Below are 23,941 nucleotides of genomic sequence, written 5' to 3'. Positions count from 1 at the left end.
GCCATACAAGGTATAATGTTGTATCTGATGATTTATTATGTTATCTATTGGTTGCAAAAAGGGCTTCAGGATACTTAATGCAAGAAAAGTTGGAAGTTCCCCGTTTACGCGCTCGCAAAGATTGGTATGTTGGTCTAGAAAAAGATCATGTAGATCGTTCTCATCCTGATGTACATGATGATGTTCTAATCCAGGAGGCTATGGATCAGGAAGCTTTGTCCGGTAAGTGATGGTTCAGAATGTGCTAAAAAACCACTATAGCTTTATCCTATAACTTTTCCTTCCTTTTGAACATACTTAGTACATTAGGGATATTCACATATACATGTTCGAAGGCGCTTCTTTTAGCATACACACATTGGACACTTGGAAAGGAGTTAACTACATAGACCTTTTTTTGTATTATGAGCAATCCAGTATATATAGACTATATATGATGTTGTAAAAATAATTAGATTTATACTTCTTTCTTTGGATTCTGGCTGTAGAGATAAAAACTGTAGAATACCTAATCCTGCATTTCCGGTGAAGGTAGGATGAATCTAATTGTCTTCCCTGTTAGTGTAAATTCTTGGAGAAAAGGAGGTAGCTTTTGGTAAATATGATGAATCAACTTAGAAGGCATTAATTCCCAAAGACTTGTAGCGTTAAAATGCATTATGAGATGGTTTATATGAAGGGAACATGGTGCTATGGATGGAGTCTTAACGGAAGTCCGAATACCCCTTCAATCTTTTTGAAGGGATATGCCTAAGAATCATACCAAAGACATTTGTAAAGTTTGAGAAATGCTCTAAATTTTGAATGCCCACTAAAGATTCCTTGTTTATGGTTCAGGAAGTAAAAATGTCATTTTTTATTTGGTAGCTTTGTCAAATATTTATCTTCAACATATTCTACTCTCACAGGAATGTACACCTCAAGTATAGTGGTGATGTGGCAAAGAATTTGGTCAGACCTGATGCAGAGCAGGGGTAGGGGTGATGTCAAAGTCTCAGTCAACAACTTAGAAGGGCATTTGGGTCATTACACAACATACTTCCTTCACAAATCATCCCTAGTCCTTGTAGCCCTCCAATTAGGCTTATTCTTCCATAATTGTTGAAGCAGGCATGATAATCAGAATGTGGGCATTGTTTCAGATACCCATTTGGCTCTTACAACACATCTTGAAATGGGGTAGGGTTACTCTAAAATGTATAGTTCAAATAATGACTGTCCTTGTTCTAATTAGGCCTAATTGGCATTTTGGGCCTAACTTGGGTTTCAATCTCCAAATGACTCTGAAATGTTGTTCAATCAAAATTTTGGTCTAGGAAGGTTCATATACCTCCTTCAACATCTCACAGGCATTTCAAACCATCCTTGTTTGGTATGATGCAAATTAAGACTTTCTGTCAATTGTTTTCGGCCTGGTACATGAGGATATCAGACCAAGGGCATCCCTTTTGCACGTGCAAACCTTCTTCCCTGTTCCTGCAACTCTGGCATATTGAACTGCATATTAGTATCAGATCATTCCATCAATTTTTATGCGTTTTCCGCATTGGAATGTCATTCTATGCATTTTTCTTTGTTTCTAGATAGCCTAGGTAGGGTTTTTGACATGCCTGGAAGGAATTGCTTGTATCTCCCTCAAACTTAATGGATTTGAGTGAAACCAATTGCAATGGAAAGCTAGCTCATTGGAGATTCATCCCAAACCACTTGCCGGTCTAAATGAATCTGTACAGGCATGTCAAAGTCAAGAAAACAGAAAAACACACGTTCAGATTTGCAACAAAAAAGTGAATTCATTGATTGTTTTGACCTCCAAATCTACAACCAACCTTTCATTCGAGTTGGAGCCTCAAATATCTAGATTTGCCAGCCAATGATGTTGTTTAACCATCCTACAACTACCCACAACAGCCTTTAAACGACTTTTGAAAGAGTTGCCACATGGCAAGAAAAATTGTCATGACAACATTGACAATTGTTTGCAACTCATACATTATTTGACTAATGGACCCCAAATTTTGTACAAATTTCTTATTCGGATTCATCCAGAATTAGTAGTTTCTCCCTGTTGCAAGAAAAATTGTCATGACAACATTGACAATTGTTTGCAACTTATATATTATTTGATTAATGGACCCCAAATTTGTACAAATTTCCTATTTGGATTCATCCAGAATTAGTAGCTTCTCCCTGTTCAGATTTTTGAAGGTCATCTGGTTTTCACAGAGTGTTTACAGATTTTTGAACTGTCTTGCAGAGACAAATTTGTATGAGTATTGAAGACTAAAACTTATTTCTGCTTTGAATGTTTTGATGAGAGTTTGTTTGCAATGTTGTTATGAATTTATAAAGAACCATTAATGCTTCTATATATGGGCGAGCATTGCCAATGGTTTTAATAAAAAGGAGTGGAGTTTGAATTGGGGCAGCTTTTTGAAGAGAGGGGTTTGAGCTGCTTAATGTTCACAACTGATATTGGAATATTGTCATTGTTGATTGATTAATGGCTTGGAAGGCTTTAGTATAAGGCGTGAAGATTATATTGTGGCACTTTATTATTTTGGAATCATGAAATATCAAGTTTATTTTGGCATGAAGATAATGAATCAGTCAATTCATTTAAAAAGGAAGGCATTCGTTATCGCTTTGGGTGTGGCTTGAAATAGTTCTCGAGGGCATTTAATGAGGGAAGTTGAGGATTTATAACTTGTGGCCATGCTAATAACTTAATCTATTGTTTTCTGGTGTGGCTTTGAGAAGGAACTTTAACTTCTTCTGGACCCGATATTAGCATATTTGTAAGTCACCTTGATGTTGGAGTGAATTTTGGTAGCTGCCATTTCCTTTGATTTCTTTAGGTGTATAAATAATTATTCTTGGTGGGTGTGATTATTCCTGGGTGGTTGTTCATACTCTACGACGTTTACATCACATTGTGTAAAGAGCTTGGTTGCGTAGTTTGATCCTATAGATTGAACCTTGCTTGTTGTAATTGTGAGTTCACCTTTCCACAAAAGGTTGTAGGCTTTATAGTATTCATGGCATGAAGACTTCAACCTTGGCCACAAATATTCCCCTATGGTGTATACACGAGTGGATGTGAAATTTTTTGTTGCAAGCTATTTGAGGATATTGTATAAGGTTTCAATTTGGCATGTGCTCCTACTTTGAAGATATGCTACACTAGTGTTGCTGAAAAAACAGGCTCAACAGAGGAGGTATTCTAACTTGCAGTCAGCATTCTTCTCTTGGGTATTTTGAATTGTATAGAGGATCCGTGCATTGATAAGCTTGCATTCAGATATAATAAGTAAAATCTCTGCTGCAAACTAAACCGGAACTGAGGGCATTTAAAGTCAGTTTAGTGGTTTTGGGAAGCTCGCTATGTAATTGGTAAAATACTTGTTTGATATTAACAGAGACTGAGAGGTCAATATATACAAAAGAATGAAAAGATGTTTTCTTAGGAAACGATCGTAAAGAATAGAAACTTTCTATTCTAGCTAATAGAAAACTAACAGTTATCTACAGCCTAACTAAATATTAGAAACATTCTAATATTTACAATAGATTACAAATAGATAACCATTAACTAATAATAGAAGCTATCTATTATCATAATACCCTCCCTTGATGGTTAATCTATCCACAACACCAAGCTGTCCTTTGAATTTGACAAATTTATCATGACTAAGAGGCTTGGTGAGAATGTCTGCAATCTGATACGTTGTATGAACATACTGCAAGTCTAATGTGTTGTCTTCATCCGTCATATGTAGTGACAGTGAACATCCACATGCTTGGTTTGTTCATGGAAGACTGGATTCCGTGCTAATTTGATAATGCCTTCATTATCAACAAACAAAGTGGTCGGTCCTGCTGGTGACATTTGTGTTAATTTCTTAAATCTAGTATCTAGGTAAATAAATCAGATCGAGATTTACACAACTAGATTTATTTAATGAAATAAAGGGGTGGAAAATTTAGAAAAGCAAAACACAATTTATATGCTGTTTAAGCAATTCATCATTCAAAATAACTTTAGATTTTGCAAGAGCTCCCAGTACATGGGAAAATGACTCTGCAACAAGTTACAAACAAAACAACAAACCTGGAATATACTTGGTATTGCTACCTTCTCCTTTATTGTTAACTATTGTAAACAAACTTCTTTCTGCTCTGTTAAAAATCAAAATTGTCTTCTCTCTCTCTCTCTCTCTCTCTCTCTCTCTCACACAATGTCCTTGAGAAAGATTATTTTCTATTTAACCCTTAGTTTCCTTTTATATAGCAGTTGTGAAAAGTAGAGCTCTACTTGAAGTCTACTTCCATAAAGTAGAGTCCTACTGGAACTCTTCTTCTTAGGTGACTACATTAATTAGTTAGGTGGATAAAGTAGAGTTCTACTTGAACTCTACTTCTTCAAAGTAGAGTCCTACTTGAACTCTACTTCGAACTTACCTTCATGAGGTAGAATTATCAACAATCTGCATATCCCCAAGCATCTGATGAAGCCAAACAACTTCACAACCTGCGTTAACTGTCCCTCTGGATTTAGTCTTTGTAGAGGAGAGAAAAACTACCTGTTGCTTCTTATTGGTCCATGTGATGGCATCGGATCCCAAACTGAACAAATATCCAAAAGTTGACTTTTTATCGTCAACAGATGCTGCCCAATCTGAATCATGAACCCATAGATTTTAGGATTAGAACTCTGAGAGTAAAGAAATCCATAATTTGTATTGCCCTTCACATAACGAAGCACACACTTTGCCGCCATCCAATGATCAGCCTTAGGAGCTGTCATAAAATGTTAGATGTAGTTGACTGCAAAGAGGTAAATGAGGCTGCCTACTAGTTGTGTGTATGTAGTATCATCAACAGGAGGAGAATAAGTTTTGGCTGATAAATTGAGACCTTTCTCCATGGGTTTAGATGTAGGCTTGCAATCTTGCATACAAAATTTCTCTAACAGAGACTTGACATATTTGGATTGAGAGATGAATAGACTAGAAGACTGTTGCCAAATCTCAACACCTAGGCAATAATGCATGAGCCCAAGGTCAATCATATAAAAAGATTGACATAAATTTTGTTTGATTCCCTGAATCAAAGATTCTGAATTGCCAATGATGATCAAATCATCTACATATATAACCAGAAGGATGATGTCACTGCCAGTAATCTTGGTGTACAAATTTGAGTCTACAGAACTCCTCTGGAAGGCTTGTTTCAAGGCATAGAGAGCTTTCACTAATCTGAGAACCCGATGCTCTTTACCAACAACCTTGAAACCAGGAGGTTGCGTCATGGAGACCTCTTCTTGTAGGTCACCATTTAGGAAAGCACTCTTGACATCCATTTGATAGGTCTTCCAGCCAAACTGTGCTACCATGGCTTGGACTTATTTGATTGTGCTCATCTTTGTAGTAGGAGCAAAGGTCTCCTCATAATCAATGCCCTGATGCTAGAAAAGCCCTTTGCAACTAAACGAGCTTTGTACTTATCCAAAGTACTATCAAATTTGTATTTGATTTTGTAAACCCATTTGCAGCCAATGGGTTTCTTCCCTGATGGAAGATCAGAAAGAATCCAGGTGTTATTCTTCAACAGATTTTGGTGTTCATATGTCATGGCTTGTTCCCACTTTGGAATTCCTTTAGCCTCGGAATATGTTTGAGGTTCAAACACATTGTAAATGTTGGCCATAAGAGCAAAGTTAACGAACTCTGTCGGTTTGCTCTTTTTTCGAGCAGTTCTCTCATCTATGAGGTCATCATCACAAAGATCAACAAGTTTCTTAGTCTGGCACTTAGGCCGGAGAGGAGAATGACCAACATTAGTATCTAGAGATGCTTTATGATTAGGTTCTTTATCAGAAGAATTTGGATCGAACTCAGGTGAAGCATCTACAAATCTGGGTGATCTTGCAGGAAAAGCTAGAGGTGTCTGTACAGGGATCACTGGTATAATTGGAGTTGTAGGAGCTGTTGGAGCCCTCCCATCAGGTGGACCTAATGGAAGCCTAACTCCCAAATCATGAGCCTTCATAGACTGGTCTGCTAGATCAGGAACACGAGAAACAAGCATGAATGGTCCTCGTTGCTCATCAAAAACTACATCACGACTATACAAGAGATGAGATGTCTCAGTGTCCATCAAGCGGTAGGCTTTGTGAAGACTAATATATCCAACAAGAATGAGTTTTTGACTCCTGGCATCAAACTTGGTGCGTGACGCATCAAGGATCCAAACAAAAGCAAGAGAGCTAAAAATCGTCAAGTGACTGATTTTGGGCTTGTGACTTGACCAGGCCTCTTCTAGAGTCTTACCTTTGATTGCTACTGCGGGGGACCAGTTCAAAAGATAGACTGTAGTCTTAATTACTTCTGCCCAAAACTTCTTCCGAACATGTTTGTGTTCGAGCATGGATCAAGCCATCTCGGTGATTGTTCTGTTCTGATGTTCAACTACGCTGTTTTGTTGTCATTTGTGGGGTATGGTTAACAGGCGTTTGGTGCCGTTAGTATCCAAGAAGCTAGAGAATTCATTAGAACAAAATTCTCCCCAATTGTTTGACCTAAGAGTAGTAATAGATTTCCTAGATTCTTTTTCAACTAAAGGTTGAAACTTTTGAAATACAGTAAATGAATTTGATTTCTTTTTAAGAAAAAATTCGCACATTTTTCTACTGAAATCATCAACAAACAACAAAACACACCTGGACCCAAGAACAAAAGGAGTAGCCATAGGGCCGCAGATATTGGCATGAACGAGCTAAAGTACTTGAGAAGCTCGCCATGAATCACCACTTGTGAAAGGTGTACGATGTTGCTTCCCAACTTGGCATGCATCACAAACTCCAAGCTGCCGAGTTTGAATCTCTAGCGATCCAAGGACAAGCTCTTCTTGAGCAAGCTAAGAGAGGTAATGCACATTTAAGTGTTCATATCGCTAATGCCAAACGGTGTTGACAAAAACCGCCGAGCAGCCATAGCTAAGTCTCAAGAATCACTAGAATCAGTAAGTCGGAAAAGACCGTGATCCTCAAGACCCACTGTAACAATAGACCGAGTTGACCTATTAGTGATGGTACATTGATGTGAACTGAAGATGACATCCAAGTGTGGAGAGTGTCGCAACAATTGATTGACCGAGAGTAGATTTAGTTCCATCCTTGGAATGTAGTACACATCGAATAAAATGAGATTCCTCCCAACAGATTGAATCTGAATTTTGCCTTTGCCGACAACATTGTACTTTCTTCGCCACCAAAAATAACATAATCTTAATAAGGCTGGTAGTCAGTGAACCAGTCTTTGTGGTGAGTGAAATGACGAGACGAATTTGAATCAATATACCATACATATGACTTCACATGATTTGTAGGTAGGCGTAAAAGACATATTTTGCCTACTCAGTGTGCTCTGTACTATTCGCTTTGGGCTACGAGCCTAATTGCTTAGATTGGGCAACTAAGTGTTTTTGACATTCAACCTTCAAGTGACCATACTTGTGGCAATAGTTGTACTGAATGGTCTTTTTCTTGGAGCCTTCTGAAGCTGGAGAAGAGGACTTTTACTGAGAAGACTGCTGGGACTTGCCTCTATCCTTCTGAGACTGAGTCACCCTATTAGTGATGGTACACTGATGTGAACTGAAGGTGACATCCAAGTATTGAGAGTGTCGCAACAATTGACTGACTAAGAGTAGATTTAGTTCCATCCTTGGAACGTAGTACACATCGAATAAAATGAAATTCCTCCCAGTAGATTGAATCTAAATGTTGCCTTCGCCGACAACATTGTACTTTTCTTTGCCACCAAAAATAACAGAATCTGAATAAGGTTGGTAGTCAGTGAACTAGTCTTTGTGGTGAGTGAAATGACCAGAGGCATTTGAATCAATATACCAGGCATACGACTTCACATGATTTGTAGGTCTTTTAGCCATGAAGGTGTAAAAGACATATTCTGCCTACTTAGTGTGCTCTGTACTGTTCGCTTTGGGTTGCGAGCCTAATTGCTTAGATTGGGCAGCTAAGCATTTTTGACATTCAACCTTCATGTGACCATACTTGTGGCAATAGTTGTACTAATGTTCTTTTTCTTGGAGCCTTCTGAAGTTGGAGAAGAGGACTTTTACTGAGAAGACTGCTGAGATTTGCCTCTATCCTTCTGAGAGTAGTTAGATGCAAAGGTTTGCTTTGTGGAGGTGGAGCTGGAACTGTTATCGAACTGTTGTTTCCACTGATCTTGTTGAAGCAAAAGTGTGTAGAGATCTGTGAACTTTAGATCAACATTAGTAGAAGTGATGTTGAGAGTCTCGATAAAATGCTCATAAGACTTGGGCAAACTTTTGCAGGTTATGACCACAATGTCCTCTTCCTCCATCTTGCATCCAATGACAAGTAATTGATGATGTATTTTCTGAATCCTATTTAGATGTTCCTAGAGTGATTTTTGCTCATCCATGATAATAGAAAATAGAGTTTTCTTGAGAAAGAAAGCTCTGCTTTTGTCTAAAATCTCATGAAGTTTCTTTAGATGCTCCCATATCTCGACAATTGTTTTGCCAGATGGAATCTGAGGGAGCTAATCATTAGCTACAAATAATTTGAGAAGCATCACCACCTCCCGATTATTTAGATTCCATGTATTTTGATTAGTACTAGTTGTAGTTGGACACTTTGTACCACCCAAAACAATTTGATCAGTATTCAGATATTCAAAGTTTGCTAGTATCCGTTGCTTCCATGTGCTGTAATTCCAACCATCGAATTTTGAATTGCCCTCGAGTAGAATATTGGTTAGAGATGCCATAGCACGTTTTTAGTGGAAAAGCGTGAAAATTTATGAAAGCACGTACTTCAAGGCAACAAAACGGAAAACCCAAAAAAATGGAAGGGGTACCCAGAAGAGAGCTTGAAAAACCTAGAAAGAATATGTTGTCGGTTTTTTTTGGCATAAAAATCAGGGCACAAAAATGGAGGCACTCAGAAAAATTTGATGACAACCAAGTTGAGATCTCAAAAAACCCAAGTATCAGTAAAAAAATTCTGAACTGATGCTGAAAATTAGGGTTTTGACCAGAAACAACCTTGGTTGGAAAAAAACCCCAAAATAATGGCGGAAATGTGCATAAAAAAACATAGTTTTGGGGCATGACTCTGTTACTGAGGGTTTGAGAAACCCTAAACGTCGCCAAATAGAGTGAACACGATTGTGATTTGGTTTAAAAATCTATGCAAAAAAGCCACCCTTGATTTAAAAAAAACAGACTGTTGGATTTGCAGATTGAGGACGTACAGCCAGAGAATTCAAATCAGCAAAAAACAGACTAGAAAAAAATGACGCCCAAAATCTGTGATGCAGACAAAATCATCTTGTTTTGAAGTAAAGGAAAAAATATCATTTGAAAAATTTTCAGAAAAAAAATGAATTTTGTAATTTGGCTCTGAGACCATATTACGAAATAATTGGTAAATTACTTGCTTGATATTAACAGAGACCGAGAGGTCAATATATACAAAAGAATAGAATGATGTTTCCTTAGGAAACAATCGTAAAGAATATAATCTTTCTATTCTAGCTAATAAAAAACTAACATCTATCTATATATATTCCGATAATAGATTATAGTGTATTATTAGTTAATGGTAATCTATTTGTAAACTACTATAAATATTAGAATATTTCTAATATTTAGTTAGCTTTATTTAGTTGTAGCTTTTTTAGCTTTCTTTTAGCTAGAATAGAATGTTTCTATTCTTTATGATCGTTTCCTAAGGAAACAACGTTCCATTTTTTTGTATATAATGACCTCTCGGTCTCTGTTAATAACAAGCAAGATTTTTACCAATTACTTTGTAATATGGTATCAAAACCAATGCTTCAATTTTTTTTGAAAATTTTATAATTTCTTTCGAAATTATCTACTACAAATTTTTGAATTTCCAAGCTTTTTCTAAAATCCGTCTAGGGTTTCCTCTGTTCAAACCACGACATCAAAGGCATGAGAAAAATCACGTGCGTACTGGTTCATCTTGGTCTGCAAAAATCCCTAGCTGGTTATGACTGAAAAACGCGATTTGGACATCACTTTTGTGATTTTTGGACAAATACACATGATTGTTCTTATGTTCACTCCATAAACACGCTTTGGACAAATCTTGAGCTGCTGGTCTTCATACACATGCCCAGAAACTCGTGTCTAATTAGAGCTGTTTTTAAACATTTTTTGCAGCTGTTTTCTGCACTTCACACACTATAGACACCCTCTTTGGGGTTGTTTTTGCTTTCCCAAGTCAACAATGATCTTTGCTTGGCTGTTTGCAACCTCATATTGCACAATTTTGGCCTCCAAAACTCCTTTTTCTGCAAATCTGAGCTTTCATGGTTGTCGACTAGGGTTTTTTTGAAACCCTAATTTTTGGCCTTAAATTTTTTTTGATTACAGATTCATGGTGGGTTTTTCAAGAGCTCAACTGAGTTGTCGTCAGATATTTCTCGGTGCCTTGATTTTTGTGCTTCGATTTCAAGTTAGCGGATCTAGAAACCGACAACATATTCCTGCTAGGTTTTTTGAGCTCTCTTTTGGGTCACTCCAAATTTTTTGGGTATTCCGTTTTTTTGCCTCGAAGAACTTGCCTCATAGATTTTCACATTTTTTAATTGAGAAACGTGCCATGGCATCTCTGACAAACATTTTTCTCGAGCACAACTCAATTCAATGGTTGAAATTATGGCACTTGGAAGTAGTGGATCATTGCAATTTTTGAATATCAGAATATTGATCAACTTGTTTTGGGTGTTACAAAGCGTTTGACTATTCCTGGTCCTAATCAGGATACTTGGGATATGAATAATCGAGAGGTGGTGATGCTCCTCAAATTATCCATGGTTGATGGTTAGCTGTCTCAGATTCCATCCGACAAGACAACTTTTGTGATATAGACACTTCTCAAAGGTCTTCACGAGACTTCTGACAAAAGTAGAGCTTTCTTCTTGAAGAACACTTTGTTTTCTATTATCATGGATGAGCGAACCTCGCTCCAGGCACCCCTGAGTAGGATTCAGGAAATCTGTGATCAGTTGCTTGCCATTAGTTGCAAGATGGAGGAAGAGAATATTGTGGTTATCACTCTTCGGAGTTTACCAAAGTCCTATGAGCATTTTATCGAGACTCTCAACATCATGTCTGTTGGGGTTGATCTGAAGTTCACTGATCTCTGCACACTTTTGCTTCAGCAAGATCGGTGGAAACAACAGTTCGGTAGCAGTTCCAGCTCCACCTCCACCTCCACAAAGCAAGCCTTTGCTGCTAAATCCTTTTAAAGGATAAAGGCAAGTTTTAGTAGTTGTCTTAGGAGAAGTCTTCTGCTCTCGCATCAGATGGCTCTTGAAAGAAGAACATTCAATACAACTACTGCCACAAGTTTGGGCACATGAAGGTTGAATGTTGGAAACGCTTAGCTGCACAATCTAAGCAATCAGGTTCGCAACCCAAAGCTAATAGTGCAAAGCACATTGAGCATACAGAATCTGCCTTTTATGCCTTCATGGCGAAAAGATTTGTAGATCATGTGAAGTTGTTTGCTTGGTACATTGATTTAGGTGCCTCTCGTCATTTCACTCAACGTAGAGACTAGTTTACTAACTAGTAGCCTTATTCAGACTATTATTTTTGGCGGTGGAGAAGAGTACACGGAGGAAGCAAAGGCAATATTGAGATTCAGTCTGCTGGGAGGAATCTCATTTTCCTTGATGTGTACTACGTTCTAGGAATAGAATTAAATCTACTCTCAATCAGTTAGTTGCTGCGACATTCTCCACAATTTTATGTCACCTTTAGTTCACATCAATGTACCATCATTGATAGGGCGATTCAATTTATTGTTGCAGTGGGTCTTGAGTATCATGGTCTTTTCTGACTTATTGATTGATGTAGGGGCATTCGAGGTTTTTGAAGATTCAGGCATTTTTTATTGAAGGCTGGAGGTGCTTGGTCATCGAAGGGAGCTTGGCAGATACTGGGAGCTTGGCATAATCTATGGTGCTCGGCATTCACTAGGAGCTTGGCGTACATTGGGATCTCGGCGTACACTGTGTTGCTTGGCATGCATTATGAGCTTGACAATGCTTGGAATTTACTGATGCTTGGCTTGGTTTTGATTCCTGTTGGTGCTGAGTTGTCTTTGAGCCGAATTTGGGTATTTAATTTGTGTTTTAGCCGACTTGTGGTCAACATATATTTAATGTAAGGCTTTGTTTAATTTGTAGCTTGCTAGGCCGACTTGTGGCTTAGTTGGGTATAAGTAGGGGGTTTTGTGGAGTCTTTAGGCATTATTATCATCCAGCTTGGAGAAGAGGATGAAGTGTAGATGCAAACTTTGAAGAGTTAGTAGCTGTGGCTTGAGAACTAGAGGATTGCTTGGTGGACGTGAGGGTACAAATGTGGATTCTTCTTTGTGTTCTTATCCAGTTGTGGTTCTGGACTAGTTGGGATTGAGATTGTAAGTTGGATCTTGCAGAACTGATATTGTAATTGCTGTTTGTATTTGGTCCTAACCTAGAAGGCCTTGCAGCTTGGCATATTGCATGTAATCAGTTATCTTATGAATAAAGAGTTATGATTTGGTATTAGATCTTGCATTTGTGTTGCATGGTTGTTGTGTTTCAGCTGTGTGGTTATTTGCTGGGGGCTAGGACATCTCCTTTGGGAATTCTCCTGCCTTGCACTGTGTCTCTGATTTTGGCGATTCTTGGGACTTAGCTATGGTTCCTTGGGGGTCTTCTGTTAGCACATTTTGGCATTTGCGATATGGGCACTTGAATGTGCATTATCTTTTACAGGTTGCTCGGGATGAGCTTGTCCTTGGAATTCTAGAGATTCAGACTCAGTAGCTTGGAGTTTGTGATGCATGCCAAGTAGGGAAGCAACATCGCACACCTTTCACCATTGGCAATTCATGGTGAGCTTCTTAGGTACTTCAGCTTGTTCATGTTGATATCTGTGGCCCTATGGCCACTCCTCCTGTTCTTGGATCTAGGTATTTTCTGTTGTTTGTTGATGATTTCAGTAGAAAAATGTGGGTGTATTTCCTTAAAAAAGAAATCAGATACATTTCTTATATTTCACATTTTTAAACCTTTAGTTGAAAAAGAGTTTGGGAAATCTATTATTACTCTTAGATCAGACAATGGGGGGGGAATTTTGTTCTAATGTCTTCTCTAGCTTCTTGGATACTCATGGCATCAAACACCAGTTAACCACACCTCCCGCACCACAATAAAATAGTGTAGTTGAATGTCGAAACAAAACAATCATTGAGATGGCTCGACCAGTTAACAATGCAGTTTATCTGTTGAATCGGTCACCCACAGTAGCAGTCAAAGGTAAAACTCCGGAAGAGGCCTGGTCAGGTCAGAAGCCCAAAATCACACCTGAAGGTTTTTGGCTCCCTTGCTTTTGTTTGGATCCCTCATGTGTTACATACCAAGTTGGATGCCAAGAGTCAGAAACTCATGCTTGTTGGATATAGTGGTCTTCACAAAGCCTACCGCCTGATCGATGTTGAGACATCTCGTCTCATCTACAGTCGTGATGTAGTCTTTGATGAGCAACAAGGACCTTTCATGCCTGTTTCTCTTGTTCCTGATCCAACAGACCAGCCTATGCAGGCTCATGAATTGGGAGTTAAGCTTCCATTAGGACCACATGATGGGAGGGCTCCAGTAGTGATGTTTCCTTAGGAAATGATCGTAAAGCATAGAATCTTTCTATTCTAGCCAATAGAAAACTAACAAGTATCTATATAGCCTAACTAAATATTAGAAACATTCTAATATTTTCAACAGATTACAAATGGATAACCATTAACTAAAAATAGAAGCTATCTATTATTGTAATATATTATACTTGATGTAACTTCCTATTCAACTTGATACATTTCGCACAAGCTGAGCTGCAATATAAGAGGTCAAAGGTTGATTGATTTTTGTTCCCTTCTCTTCATTTTGGTCTTCTATAAAGAATTTTAGATTAATATTGGACTTAGTATTGTAGCAATAAGGGACAGATTTCGTGCATATGAGATTCATATTGCTTTAGTTGCTTTTCTTATGTTGTTAATTGTAATATACGTCAATAATATATTATGGTAAACTATATTAGATCAGCAGAACATGAGTCTCAACATGTAACCTGCTTGCAACCAAACTGTTTGACAAAAGAACACAGTGAGTAGAATGAAATGGTAATTTGTTGTATTAAGAATGGAGATGAATGCTTCAAAATAAAGGAATTACAAGTTCGGTGTTTTTAAATGAAACAATTGTTATCAGAAACCAGAAATAGAAACCAACTAAACTAACTAAAGTACTTTAAGTGACCATTAAATAAGAAATATAACAATATTACCCTAATACCGAGCCCCCAAAAATTTATGAACTTGTCCGAGCTCAGACACTTGGTGAGGATATCTACTGTTAGGTTCTTAGTTGGAACACCTACTCACCTTTTTTTCAAAAAACACCCACTCTCTTGCATGTAATGCCGATAATTCTTTCACGATAATAGTGAGTTATGGCTTTGATCTTATTTTCTTACAAGATATTTCAAAGTTCTAAATTTCATTCCTATTCTTTTACCTTGTATTATAGTTTTGTTTATTAAGAAATGAACCCAAGGAACATAAACACACACAATATTGCATTGTATGAAAGTCAAAAGGGCTAACATCTGAGCCATTGCTCAAATTAGGGTGTCTATTTTCAAATGATATTTTCTGCATAGAAATTCTGCATGACATGCAAAAGTGTAACAGGATGTGAATATTTTTTTGACTCCCAGAATGCAAATATTAGTATTTATTTAGAGAAAGTCCTCTTTATCGTTATAAGACATTTCCATTATTTTCATCAAGACTAGGTTTGATATTTGACTAGATGCCTCTTACTGAAAATCTCTGTGCAGGGAAACATGGAAGCATCCAAGTGACAAAGTCCAACCAGTCTATTTCTGTACATGAAGTTGAGCATAAAGAATCATCAAATGCATCAAAACTGCAATCAGTGTCTGAGGTTACTCAAAATGGTGGTCACCAATCTGCCATAGAAAACAATGCCCACAGTGTAATTTCGACCAATACTTCAGAGCATACATCTACTGATACGGGGAATGGAACAAAATCAAATATCAGTATAACTGATCGTATTGGGGATGATGAGGCATCCATGCACAATTTACCAGGTATGGAAGCAATTACAAATGCTTCAACTACAACAAATCCAGCAGCTACCACAAGGCGGCTTCTTATGGAAGCTGAAACCGAAACCTCTAAGAACAATGACAGTGCGAATAATGCCACTGTTGAAAATGATGAGGAGCTGGAAGAGGATGCAGATGCCTCTTTTGATTTGTTTCGAGAAGGTGATGAAGCCTTGGCTGATGAATATACATATGACTATGATGATTATGTCGATGAAGCAGCCTGGGGAGATGAAGATTGGACTGAGGCCCAACATCAAAAGGAAGAAGATTTTGTTAATATTGATTCCCATATCCTATCTACTCCAGTAAGTCTCCTTTTAAAGTTATAAAATAAAAAACAGATTAGATGACACATACAATTGGGTCTTAAAATACCGCTAGTGCTTTATTGGTGTACCATTTTTATAAACTTGAGCCAAATGTTTCAGGTGATTGCGGATATCGATAATGATGGCATCAATGAGATGATTATTGCAGTGTCTTATTTTTTTGATCGTGAGTAAGGTCTCTTCCCTTTTTACAGAATTTATTGATTGATTTGCCTTTAGTTTTACCTTTTATAGCAATTAAGCCAATGCTTTCCAAGTGAGCTTAAATTATTTTTGTTTCCATCATTCACTGAACAGAAATTAGGGTAAATAGGCTTTGTTGAAGCTTTTAGGCGAATGTAAAACAAAAAAAACGTTGATCCTATTACATTTTTATTTGGCTGTTTTGTGTGCTCAGTTTACTTTAAATTGTTTCTGGTAATCTGTCAACTAAGCATTAAGTTAGTTTTCTTGTTGTGGTATAGGTTGCCCTGCCTCTACACTTTTTGACATGATTTTCCAGGCAGTGCATATGCTTGAATGATTGCATTCAATAGTAAAATCAATAAAATCCAAAAGCAAGTGCTAAGAAAAAAGATTTTGTGCTGACAAGCTTTTCCATAATGAAGTCAAATTTATATGCATTTCAAAAATTACCTCTTATATCATGTCTTGAGATGTGCAAAATTATATAAATAAACTTTTCTGTCAGATTTTGCTGCTAGCATTTTAAATTGCGAGATATTCTTTTTCTACTCTTGTTTTAAATAATGATATCATATGCTATTTGACAGATATTATGACAATCCTGCACATTCAGAAGAGCTGGGAGGTATAGATATTGGTAAATATGTTGCAGGTGCCATTGTGGTCTTTAATCTTGATACGAAACAAGTAAAATGGACCAGTCAATTGGATCTTAGCACAGACTCTGGAAAATTTCGTGCCCATATTTACTCTTCTCCTACGGTGGTTGATCTGGATGGTGATGGCTATTTGGATATTCTTGTAGGCACTTCATTCGGATTCTTTTATGTTTTGGATCATCACGGTAATATGCCTATAATTTACTCAGTTTTTCATCACTTCTATAGTTCTTATTTGAATGTTTTGGGAAAATCGGGTGAAAATTAGAATCTGATATTAAAGACTCTACCATTTGCACATATAGAAGTAAATAGACTATACATTGCCTTCATTAGTAAGAAACTGAGGGCTGTCTTAAATACGAATAATTACGTCATATTTTTGCTTCCTTCCATTGATGTAATTATAATTCTCTTGCTTACTGGAGTTCAGAGTACAATTATTACTTGAAAACATTTGTGCAAAAACTATTATTAGTTTTTTGACATTGATATACAGAGCTTATAGATCTTAAATATAAAATATTATAGCCCTAGTTAGAAGGCCTTGTAGAGTAGCCTATTGCTCAAAATAGCTGCTAGAAATAGTATGTGAGCTAAAATATGTACAGATGTGTGTGTGCAAATTGTATTTGTTATTTGTAGTTGGACCTTAAAGTGCTAGGTGTGCATGCAACTTGTTGCATTGTCTTTTAATGATAATGAGAAGAAATATTTGTATATTCATGATTGTGCTTTTTTTTACACAGAGCTTCCATCTCAAAAATCATGTTGCTTCTCTCTTATATTCCATCATTTGATAATTTACTATCTTCTTGTATTGTTAGATCCACTTCCATACACTTGCACCATATTTACAAGGCATATCATGATAAGTTATAATAAACAATACCCATTTTACTGTATTGCATAATTAACAACAAAATTCTTGAATTAATTGTGTAAAATTCTACAACATCAATTTTTGGGATCAAACTTGATGATTCATTATTAGAATGATATAGCTAGAGTGAAATGAAGAAAGAGTCAAACCAAGTCCTCTAAATAGGATAGGAGACCTAGTGCAAGGACCAATGGACTAGAGAGAGGATAAAGAAGAGGGGATGACCTAGATGCATATAAGCCATAAAAACCTACAAAGGGGTGGGAAATAAATTATTAGAATAATATCTTTATATTTATTATTTAATGGTCAATATTGTAACATAATGTACTTAGTACATATTAGGTCTATAGAGGTGCTATGGAGCTCATCGATTGGGCTTGCCCTACTTTAGGTGCATCACAGAGAACTTCTGAATCACCTGGAAGTTAGGGAGTCCAATGTGAGTGATCTGTTGCTTTCATACTTCGTTATCCCTTCTGACTTGTGCTACCTTGTTTACATGTTTTCCCAAATTGTCAATGCAGAGAGTTAGCATAGAATCAATATTTGCCACCTAGAGAAAACTTAAGTTTTCAAGGACTTAGATTCTTGTACGAACTCAGTCTTCTCTTTGAAGGGTTTGTTTTTAGCATTGACAACCTCCATTGTTTTGCCGTCATCCTTTAAGCTTTTGACATTAATGCAATTTAAATACTTTTGCATTGACATGGTCACATCTGTTAATTCTTTCAACAACTTAATAGACTCCTCGTGACCCTGCTTCACAATTGAAATACTCCACTCAGTGCTTTTCTTGTAAATGTACAAAAGATTGTCATCAAGACTTGGTACATTCTTTTTTGCGAGGAACTTGATTAGTCCATACTTCTGACCCTTATTCATTTGTGTAATCATTGCCATCTACTTTGTTTTCTCTTTCTTCTACGAGGTGATTTCTAAATCCAGTTCCTTAATGACAACCACAACATCCTCATATAGTTCGCGCAAATCAGAAATGTACTCAAAATCACCTTGAATTACTCCTTCCAGCCAATCATGAAAGACTTCATCTATGAGCTTGCTTCTCTGAATTTGATCAAGAAACTTTTGATTAACAAGGGATTTGGGGTTGATTGATAGGGGCAACTGTGATAGTGGTTGTGGATTGGGGTGGTGAATGGCTTCAATATATTTGGCCATCATCCGCATAGTATGCTTTGGTTCCTTCTTGTTCTTTTCATCTTTCCATGTTCTATTAACCATCCTTTTGGTTGAGGCTTCCAAGAGGTGTGCATCCGTGACTCTTGAAGCAATTTCCAGATCCACTTTTTTTGAGTGAAAAGTCTTTGGTTGTGGAATCTCCGACTTCTTTAGCTGTTAGAAGGCATATTATTGGAGTAAAATCTTGTTTCTCCTGTAGATTTACTTCTATTTCTAATGGTCACTCTTCTTCTATGATTCCATATTCTCTTTTCATTACAAAAACTTTCTCTTTCTAACTTCATAATGTTTCTATTTTTCTCTCTTTGTTCCTTATAGAAACATTCTTGTGTATACTTCTATATGTATATCATTTATGATGTCTGTTTAATAACACATTCATTATTTTACCATAATATGGTATCAAAGCTAATTTTTTGGAAAAATAAAAATTTCATTATTGAAATTTTCTAATATTGTTTTTCAAAATAGGTTTTGAAAATCTTTAATTTTTTCATGAAATTTTTAGACTCATTTTCAACATTGTTCAAAAATTTTGTATGTAGGGATATTTTCTAAAATCCTTCTAGGGTTTTTGTATAATTTTTTTTCTTTAGGCTGCTTTTCTTCTGAGCTCGTGCGTCGTCTACCTTTCCCTCATCTACATGACCAACTTCCTCTGAAAGACAACTGGCCTTTTGGTGTTTTTGGACTTGCATTTGACGTTCTTTTGTGAGCCTATTTTTTCTGCAAATATCTAAGCTTTCATGACCGCCTTTGGTTCCTACATTTTCGGCTAGGGCTTCCACCCTTCAGATCAAGCTGAACTTTTATTTTAATTGCAGAAACAAATTAGAGTTTTCCAGATCTCAACTGAGTCAGTCTTCGTTTTTCTGGGTGCATTGTTTTTACATGCCTTAATTATTGAGCCAGTGGATTCAAAATCTAATTTTAGATTCTTTCTAGGTTTTTCATGCTCTCTTCTAGGTGTCCTTTCATTTTCTCTAGGTCTTCCATTGATCTGCCTCGAAGTTCGTGCATTTTCAGATATTCGCGTTTTTAATGCAAAAAATGTGCCATGGCATCTCTAATCAATCTTCTCTTCGAAGGCAATCGACAATTTAGCGGAAAGTGCTACAACATCTAAAAGTAGAGAATGATGACGATCTTTGAGTACTTTAGCTTTGAGCCACTTGTTTTGGGTACTGAGACTCATCCTACCACAGTCAATGCTACCACAGACCAATATTGTAGAACATGCAGAGCTCACTGATAAGCCCGAGTATTCCTTTTACGCTTTTTTTGAGGATTCTCTTACAAATTTTTTGTTTTGAAGTTTGATTGACCATTAAGGGAGGGTATTAGAGTAAAATCTCTCTAATTTTATTTCTTTCTTCCATAGATTTACTTCTATTTCTAATGGTCACTCTTCTATTTTTCCATATTTACTCTCTGTTTATTATGGAAACTGTCTCTTTCTCTTTTCAGAATGTTTTTTATTTCTCTCTTTGTTCTTTATAGAAACATTCTTGTGTATACTTGTATATATAGATCATTTATGATCTCTATTTAATAACACATTCATTATTTTACCATAATACAGATTACCTCCACAACCCAATCATCCCAACATTTGCTTACCATGTCCTCTATGGGAGGAGATATTGGTACAACATTCCTTTTCTTGCTAATAGAAACCTCCAACCATTTAGGAGTATTGACTATATCACTTTTCTTTGCAGGGGCTTGGGTTGGTGTTGCATCCAATATAACCATGGTGCTCAAGGGATTTGAAGTGCTTTTTGGCTGCTTCTTAGAATCAGCATCCTTTATTATGGGAACTTTAGCTTCTTGATTATCCTTTGTATCAATCATTTCTTCAATAGTATCCAAATCTACAAACTCTTTCCTATCTGGGTTTTTCTTGTTCTTGCTCTTGCTTTTGTATTAAGTGTTGAGACTGGAAGCAATGTGGAAGATTGCTGACACTTGGGGAGATTGTTGAGGTTGTTGAGATGACATACATGTTGTATTGAGGACAAGATTTGTCATTGATGTCAACATATGTTCTGTGGTTGCAAACAGACTTAGAATTTTTATGTTGTAGGTTATTGATTAGTATGGTAGGGACAATGATTGGTAGTCCTGAATAGGCAAGCATGATTTTGTGTTTCAAGATGACTTTAGACATTATGTCTTTGGTCACAGTATCTTATGTGATATTCTGGATAACCTAGAGTTGATTTGGTGAAGACTGGTTGCAAACTAGTGAGCAAGGAACTATGCCAGAGTTAGTGGCAATATTTTGGTTACAACTTGATAGTGAACTAGAATTAGTGTTTGCGAGATAGAAGATGATAAAATAATATATTGTGCGTGTATATTCGGATTTGTGATTTATTTGGTTAATGTTGGAATGTTTGTTTAAGTGCAATATGCGATATGTTTCACTGGCAATTGAAAGCATGATGTAGCGTGTTGATCTTTATTGGCAAGAGTTAGTTGTGGATCTTAGTGTGTGGATTACTTTATATGATGTTGTATATTTGGTTAAGGAGGTGTGTATGCCTTAGTGTGGTCCTATGTACTTAATTGTGCATTGGGAAAGTCTTAATAGGTCAACCTAATTGCTTATCTATAATTGGTATAAAGGAAAGTTCTTTCCTTCATTTGTAACACATGGAATGATATTATTGTGAGCCTTGATGTTACTATATCAGAGCTAAGCTGTAGGATTATCAGATGCTTTGAGAAGAGGTATGAGTGCATCTATCTTTCCTAGGGACTTCAAATGAACTGTTTTGGCAAGAGTGTTGCTGTTCAGTTAGTTCATGCATATTAGATTTGTTATCTAGAAAGATCTAGCTTTCAACCTTTGGGTAGTGAGCCTTTTGTTCTCATCAACTTCGAAAAGGGTTATGAACCTTCTAATAAGTGTTCAAGGTGCTTTAATAGGGATTTGTCCTTTAACAGGGACAGTTGTACTAAATGCATTGTATTGACTCCTAATAGGGTCACATCCTTCAACAGGGACTTTATATATTAGTACAATATCTAGTGGGTACCATCCCCACTAGGCTTTTTTCCGTCTGATTGAGGGTTTTCCTCGAGAACAAAAATCAGTGTCTTACGGTGTTGATTTTTACTTGTTATTGTTGTTATCTTGTTACTTGGTGATTAGTTTGATAAGTTTGCAATTAATTGTATTTATCAACAATTGACTCATCCCTTCCAGTTGTCAAGTGTGGACTTGGCTTAGTAACGTTGAGTAGCACATATAGGGGACTGACTTAAAATAGACCTCTTTAGTTTTTTAACAATTAAAGTTTCAGTCACCTTAACTATACCTGCAACACAATTGGCAATAGATTTGTTAGCCGGAATAATATGGGCTTGTGTGGGAGAACTAGCATGTATGCTTGTAGGGGTCTCTGTGTAACAACCCTAGCTGGTTATATCCTTAACAATCATCAATTTTCTTTTGCTAATCAATAATCTAACATTTCGTCAAACATTTGGCAATCTTTACTGTTATTGTTGCAAATTTGATAATCTGATTATCAAAATTACACTAGAGAATGGAATTGGGCACTTACAATTTTAGAGCAATTTAATAGTAAGAAGTTTGTCTGAATGCCAACATTAAATCATAATTCTGCCCTTTGAACTGTGCAATTATATAATTATGAAAGACACTACCACAAACTCCACCAACTCCACCCTTTGCTAAACTGTCCTGGGTATGTGGATACTGCAAGGGGTCTAATTTGCAACTATCAATCCCATTTGCAAAAGATGGTGCTAACCCATCCCATAATGGATGGTATGAAACCGGAGCCAATCCACACTAACGTGAAACCAAATCCTCTACCTGTGGGTCAAAATAAAAGTGATGAGCACTCCTCACAGTGTAATGTTGATAAAAACTCCCGATCTTTGTCAAGGGCTCATTAGTATCAGTTTGTGAATCAGAAGGTGGCTTCAATCTCTGACTCTAAACTACTGATTAGGCAAGATCCTGGGCAATCCTCTCACCAAACCCAACCTTGAAATCCTTGTGGGGAAGCATAGTAGATAGAGTCTCTACAATCTTTCCCAGCAACCTCTGAATGGCACGAGAACCTCGGATGGGAGTACCCTCAGACACTTTGTATGAATCCTCTTGCACATCCAAACTCTCCAAAATATACTCCATGAAAGACTTTGTGCAGTAGAAATTATATGTGGAAGCATCAACCTACTCCCTTGCGACCCACAACTGATCCCTCTGAAAATGTGGCACTGCCAACTGTCCAATGGTACCAGTTGTATAAAATGAAGAAATAGATTCGCTTTCAGCAGAAGAAAGCAAATTACTATGAGAGCTTGTCTCCACTGATGCTCTCACGTCCTCTGTACTGACTGCACCAATATGCTAGACGAATGTGTCGGCCACATTATCACGTCTGTTAGTGAATAGTTTTTTCTTCCCAGCTATTTTTGTTTACATTAATAGGAAAGACAACTTTCACCACAAATGAGTCTTCAAAATTCACAAAGACTATGTTTTAAAGGCACAACTCCCTTATACAGTAATTTATCAATATAACTCTTATTGTAAATGAATTACAACATTCGCTCTCTTAACCTGAAAGAACTTGGGGAAAGCAAAAACATTCTCCCATAAACACAAAAGAATGTTGTAGATTCAACAATTGATATTTGATACATGCCACATGACACATATTTAAAGATTCTAGATTTATGATCAGGCTCACCAAATTGAATAAAAGGAAAATGATAACTCCAACACAGTTGATGAAACAATACTAATGCAAGAATGATTTTCATAGGAAACTACCATCAAGTAAGATAATTACACGATTACCAAAGAGATGCTTAGGAAATAACCATATGATTAATTCTATTATCATCAACTTACTGTTCTTTAAACAAAAAGGAAACAACTACTAACTTAATCAGAATAGAAAAATATCTAAGTCCAGAGAGTTGACCCTCAAGGTCGATTAAAACAAAGTATATATAGCCACGTAAGGCTTTTTGAATCAGTTTTAAAACTAACTCCCTAAGGAGTTACTAACTGTTTAAACAAAACCAAGCTTTTAAAGAAAAAACTAGAGAAAACAAGAAATTAAGGCACGTGGCCCCTCGATCATCGCCTAAGCTCCAGCTATGTCACTAATGTCGGCATGCGGATCCTGGGAGTTAGAGCAACCACCACCATTTTCTATCTAGGCCTAATGTGTTGCAAAATTGATTAGCTCCTATTGCTGTGGGATGCCAAGCTGCTCTTGTCAAAGTTTCCACATTTTCGTGATCCTACAGATATGATCGAGCTTTTTATCCTCTACCTCTAAGTGATATGTGTAGATGATCATCATGGAATTTGCCCTGGCCACGATGGTTAGGTCTTTAACAGAGACTTGACT

The 23,941-nt window shown here is 36.8% G+C and overlaps 1 protein-coding gene across 3 annotated transcripts in view; it reads left to right on the top strand.

Moving 5' to 3' along the window:
- DEX1 (defective in exine formation protein (DEX1)) overlaps positions 1 to 23,941 on the top strand; it is a 126,650-nt gene that overhangs the window by 4,701 nt on the left and 98,008 nt on the right. For all 3 annotated transcript variants that reach the window (XM_089795554.1, XM_089795555.1, XM_089795556.1), the window contains exons 7-10: positions 62 to 222; positions 14,977 to 15,578; positions 15,702 to 15,772; positions 16,376 to 16,632. In XM_089795554.1, the coding sequence (XP_089651680.1) occupies positions 62 to 222; positions 14,977 to 15,578; positions 15,702 to 15,772; positions 16,376 to 16,632 (1,091 nt within the window). The remainder of the gene's footprint in view (positions 1 to 61; positions 223 to 14,976; positions 15,579 to 15,701; positions 15,773 to 16,375; positions 16,633 to 23,941) is intronic.

Source organism: Cupressus sempervirens, chromosome 8, assembly GCF_028749045.1.
Source record: "Cupressus sempervirens isolate cs-2001-9-10 chromosome 8, ASM2874904v1, whole genome shotgun sequence".
NCBI lineage: Eukaryota > Viridiplantae > Streptophyta > Pinopsida > Cupressales > Cupressaceae > Cupressus > Cupressus sempervirens.
Note: the sequence above shows the minus strand (reverse complement) of the source record. Positions and strands in the feature narration are given on the sequence as shown.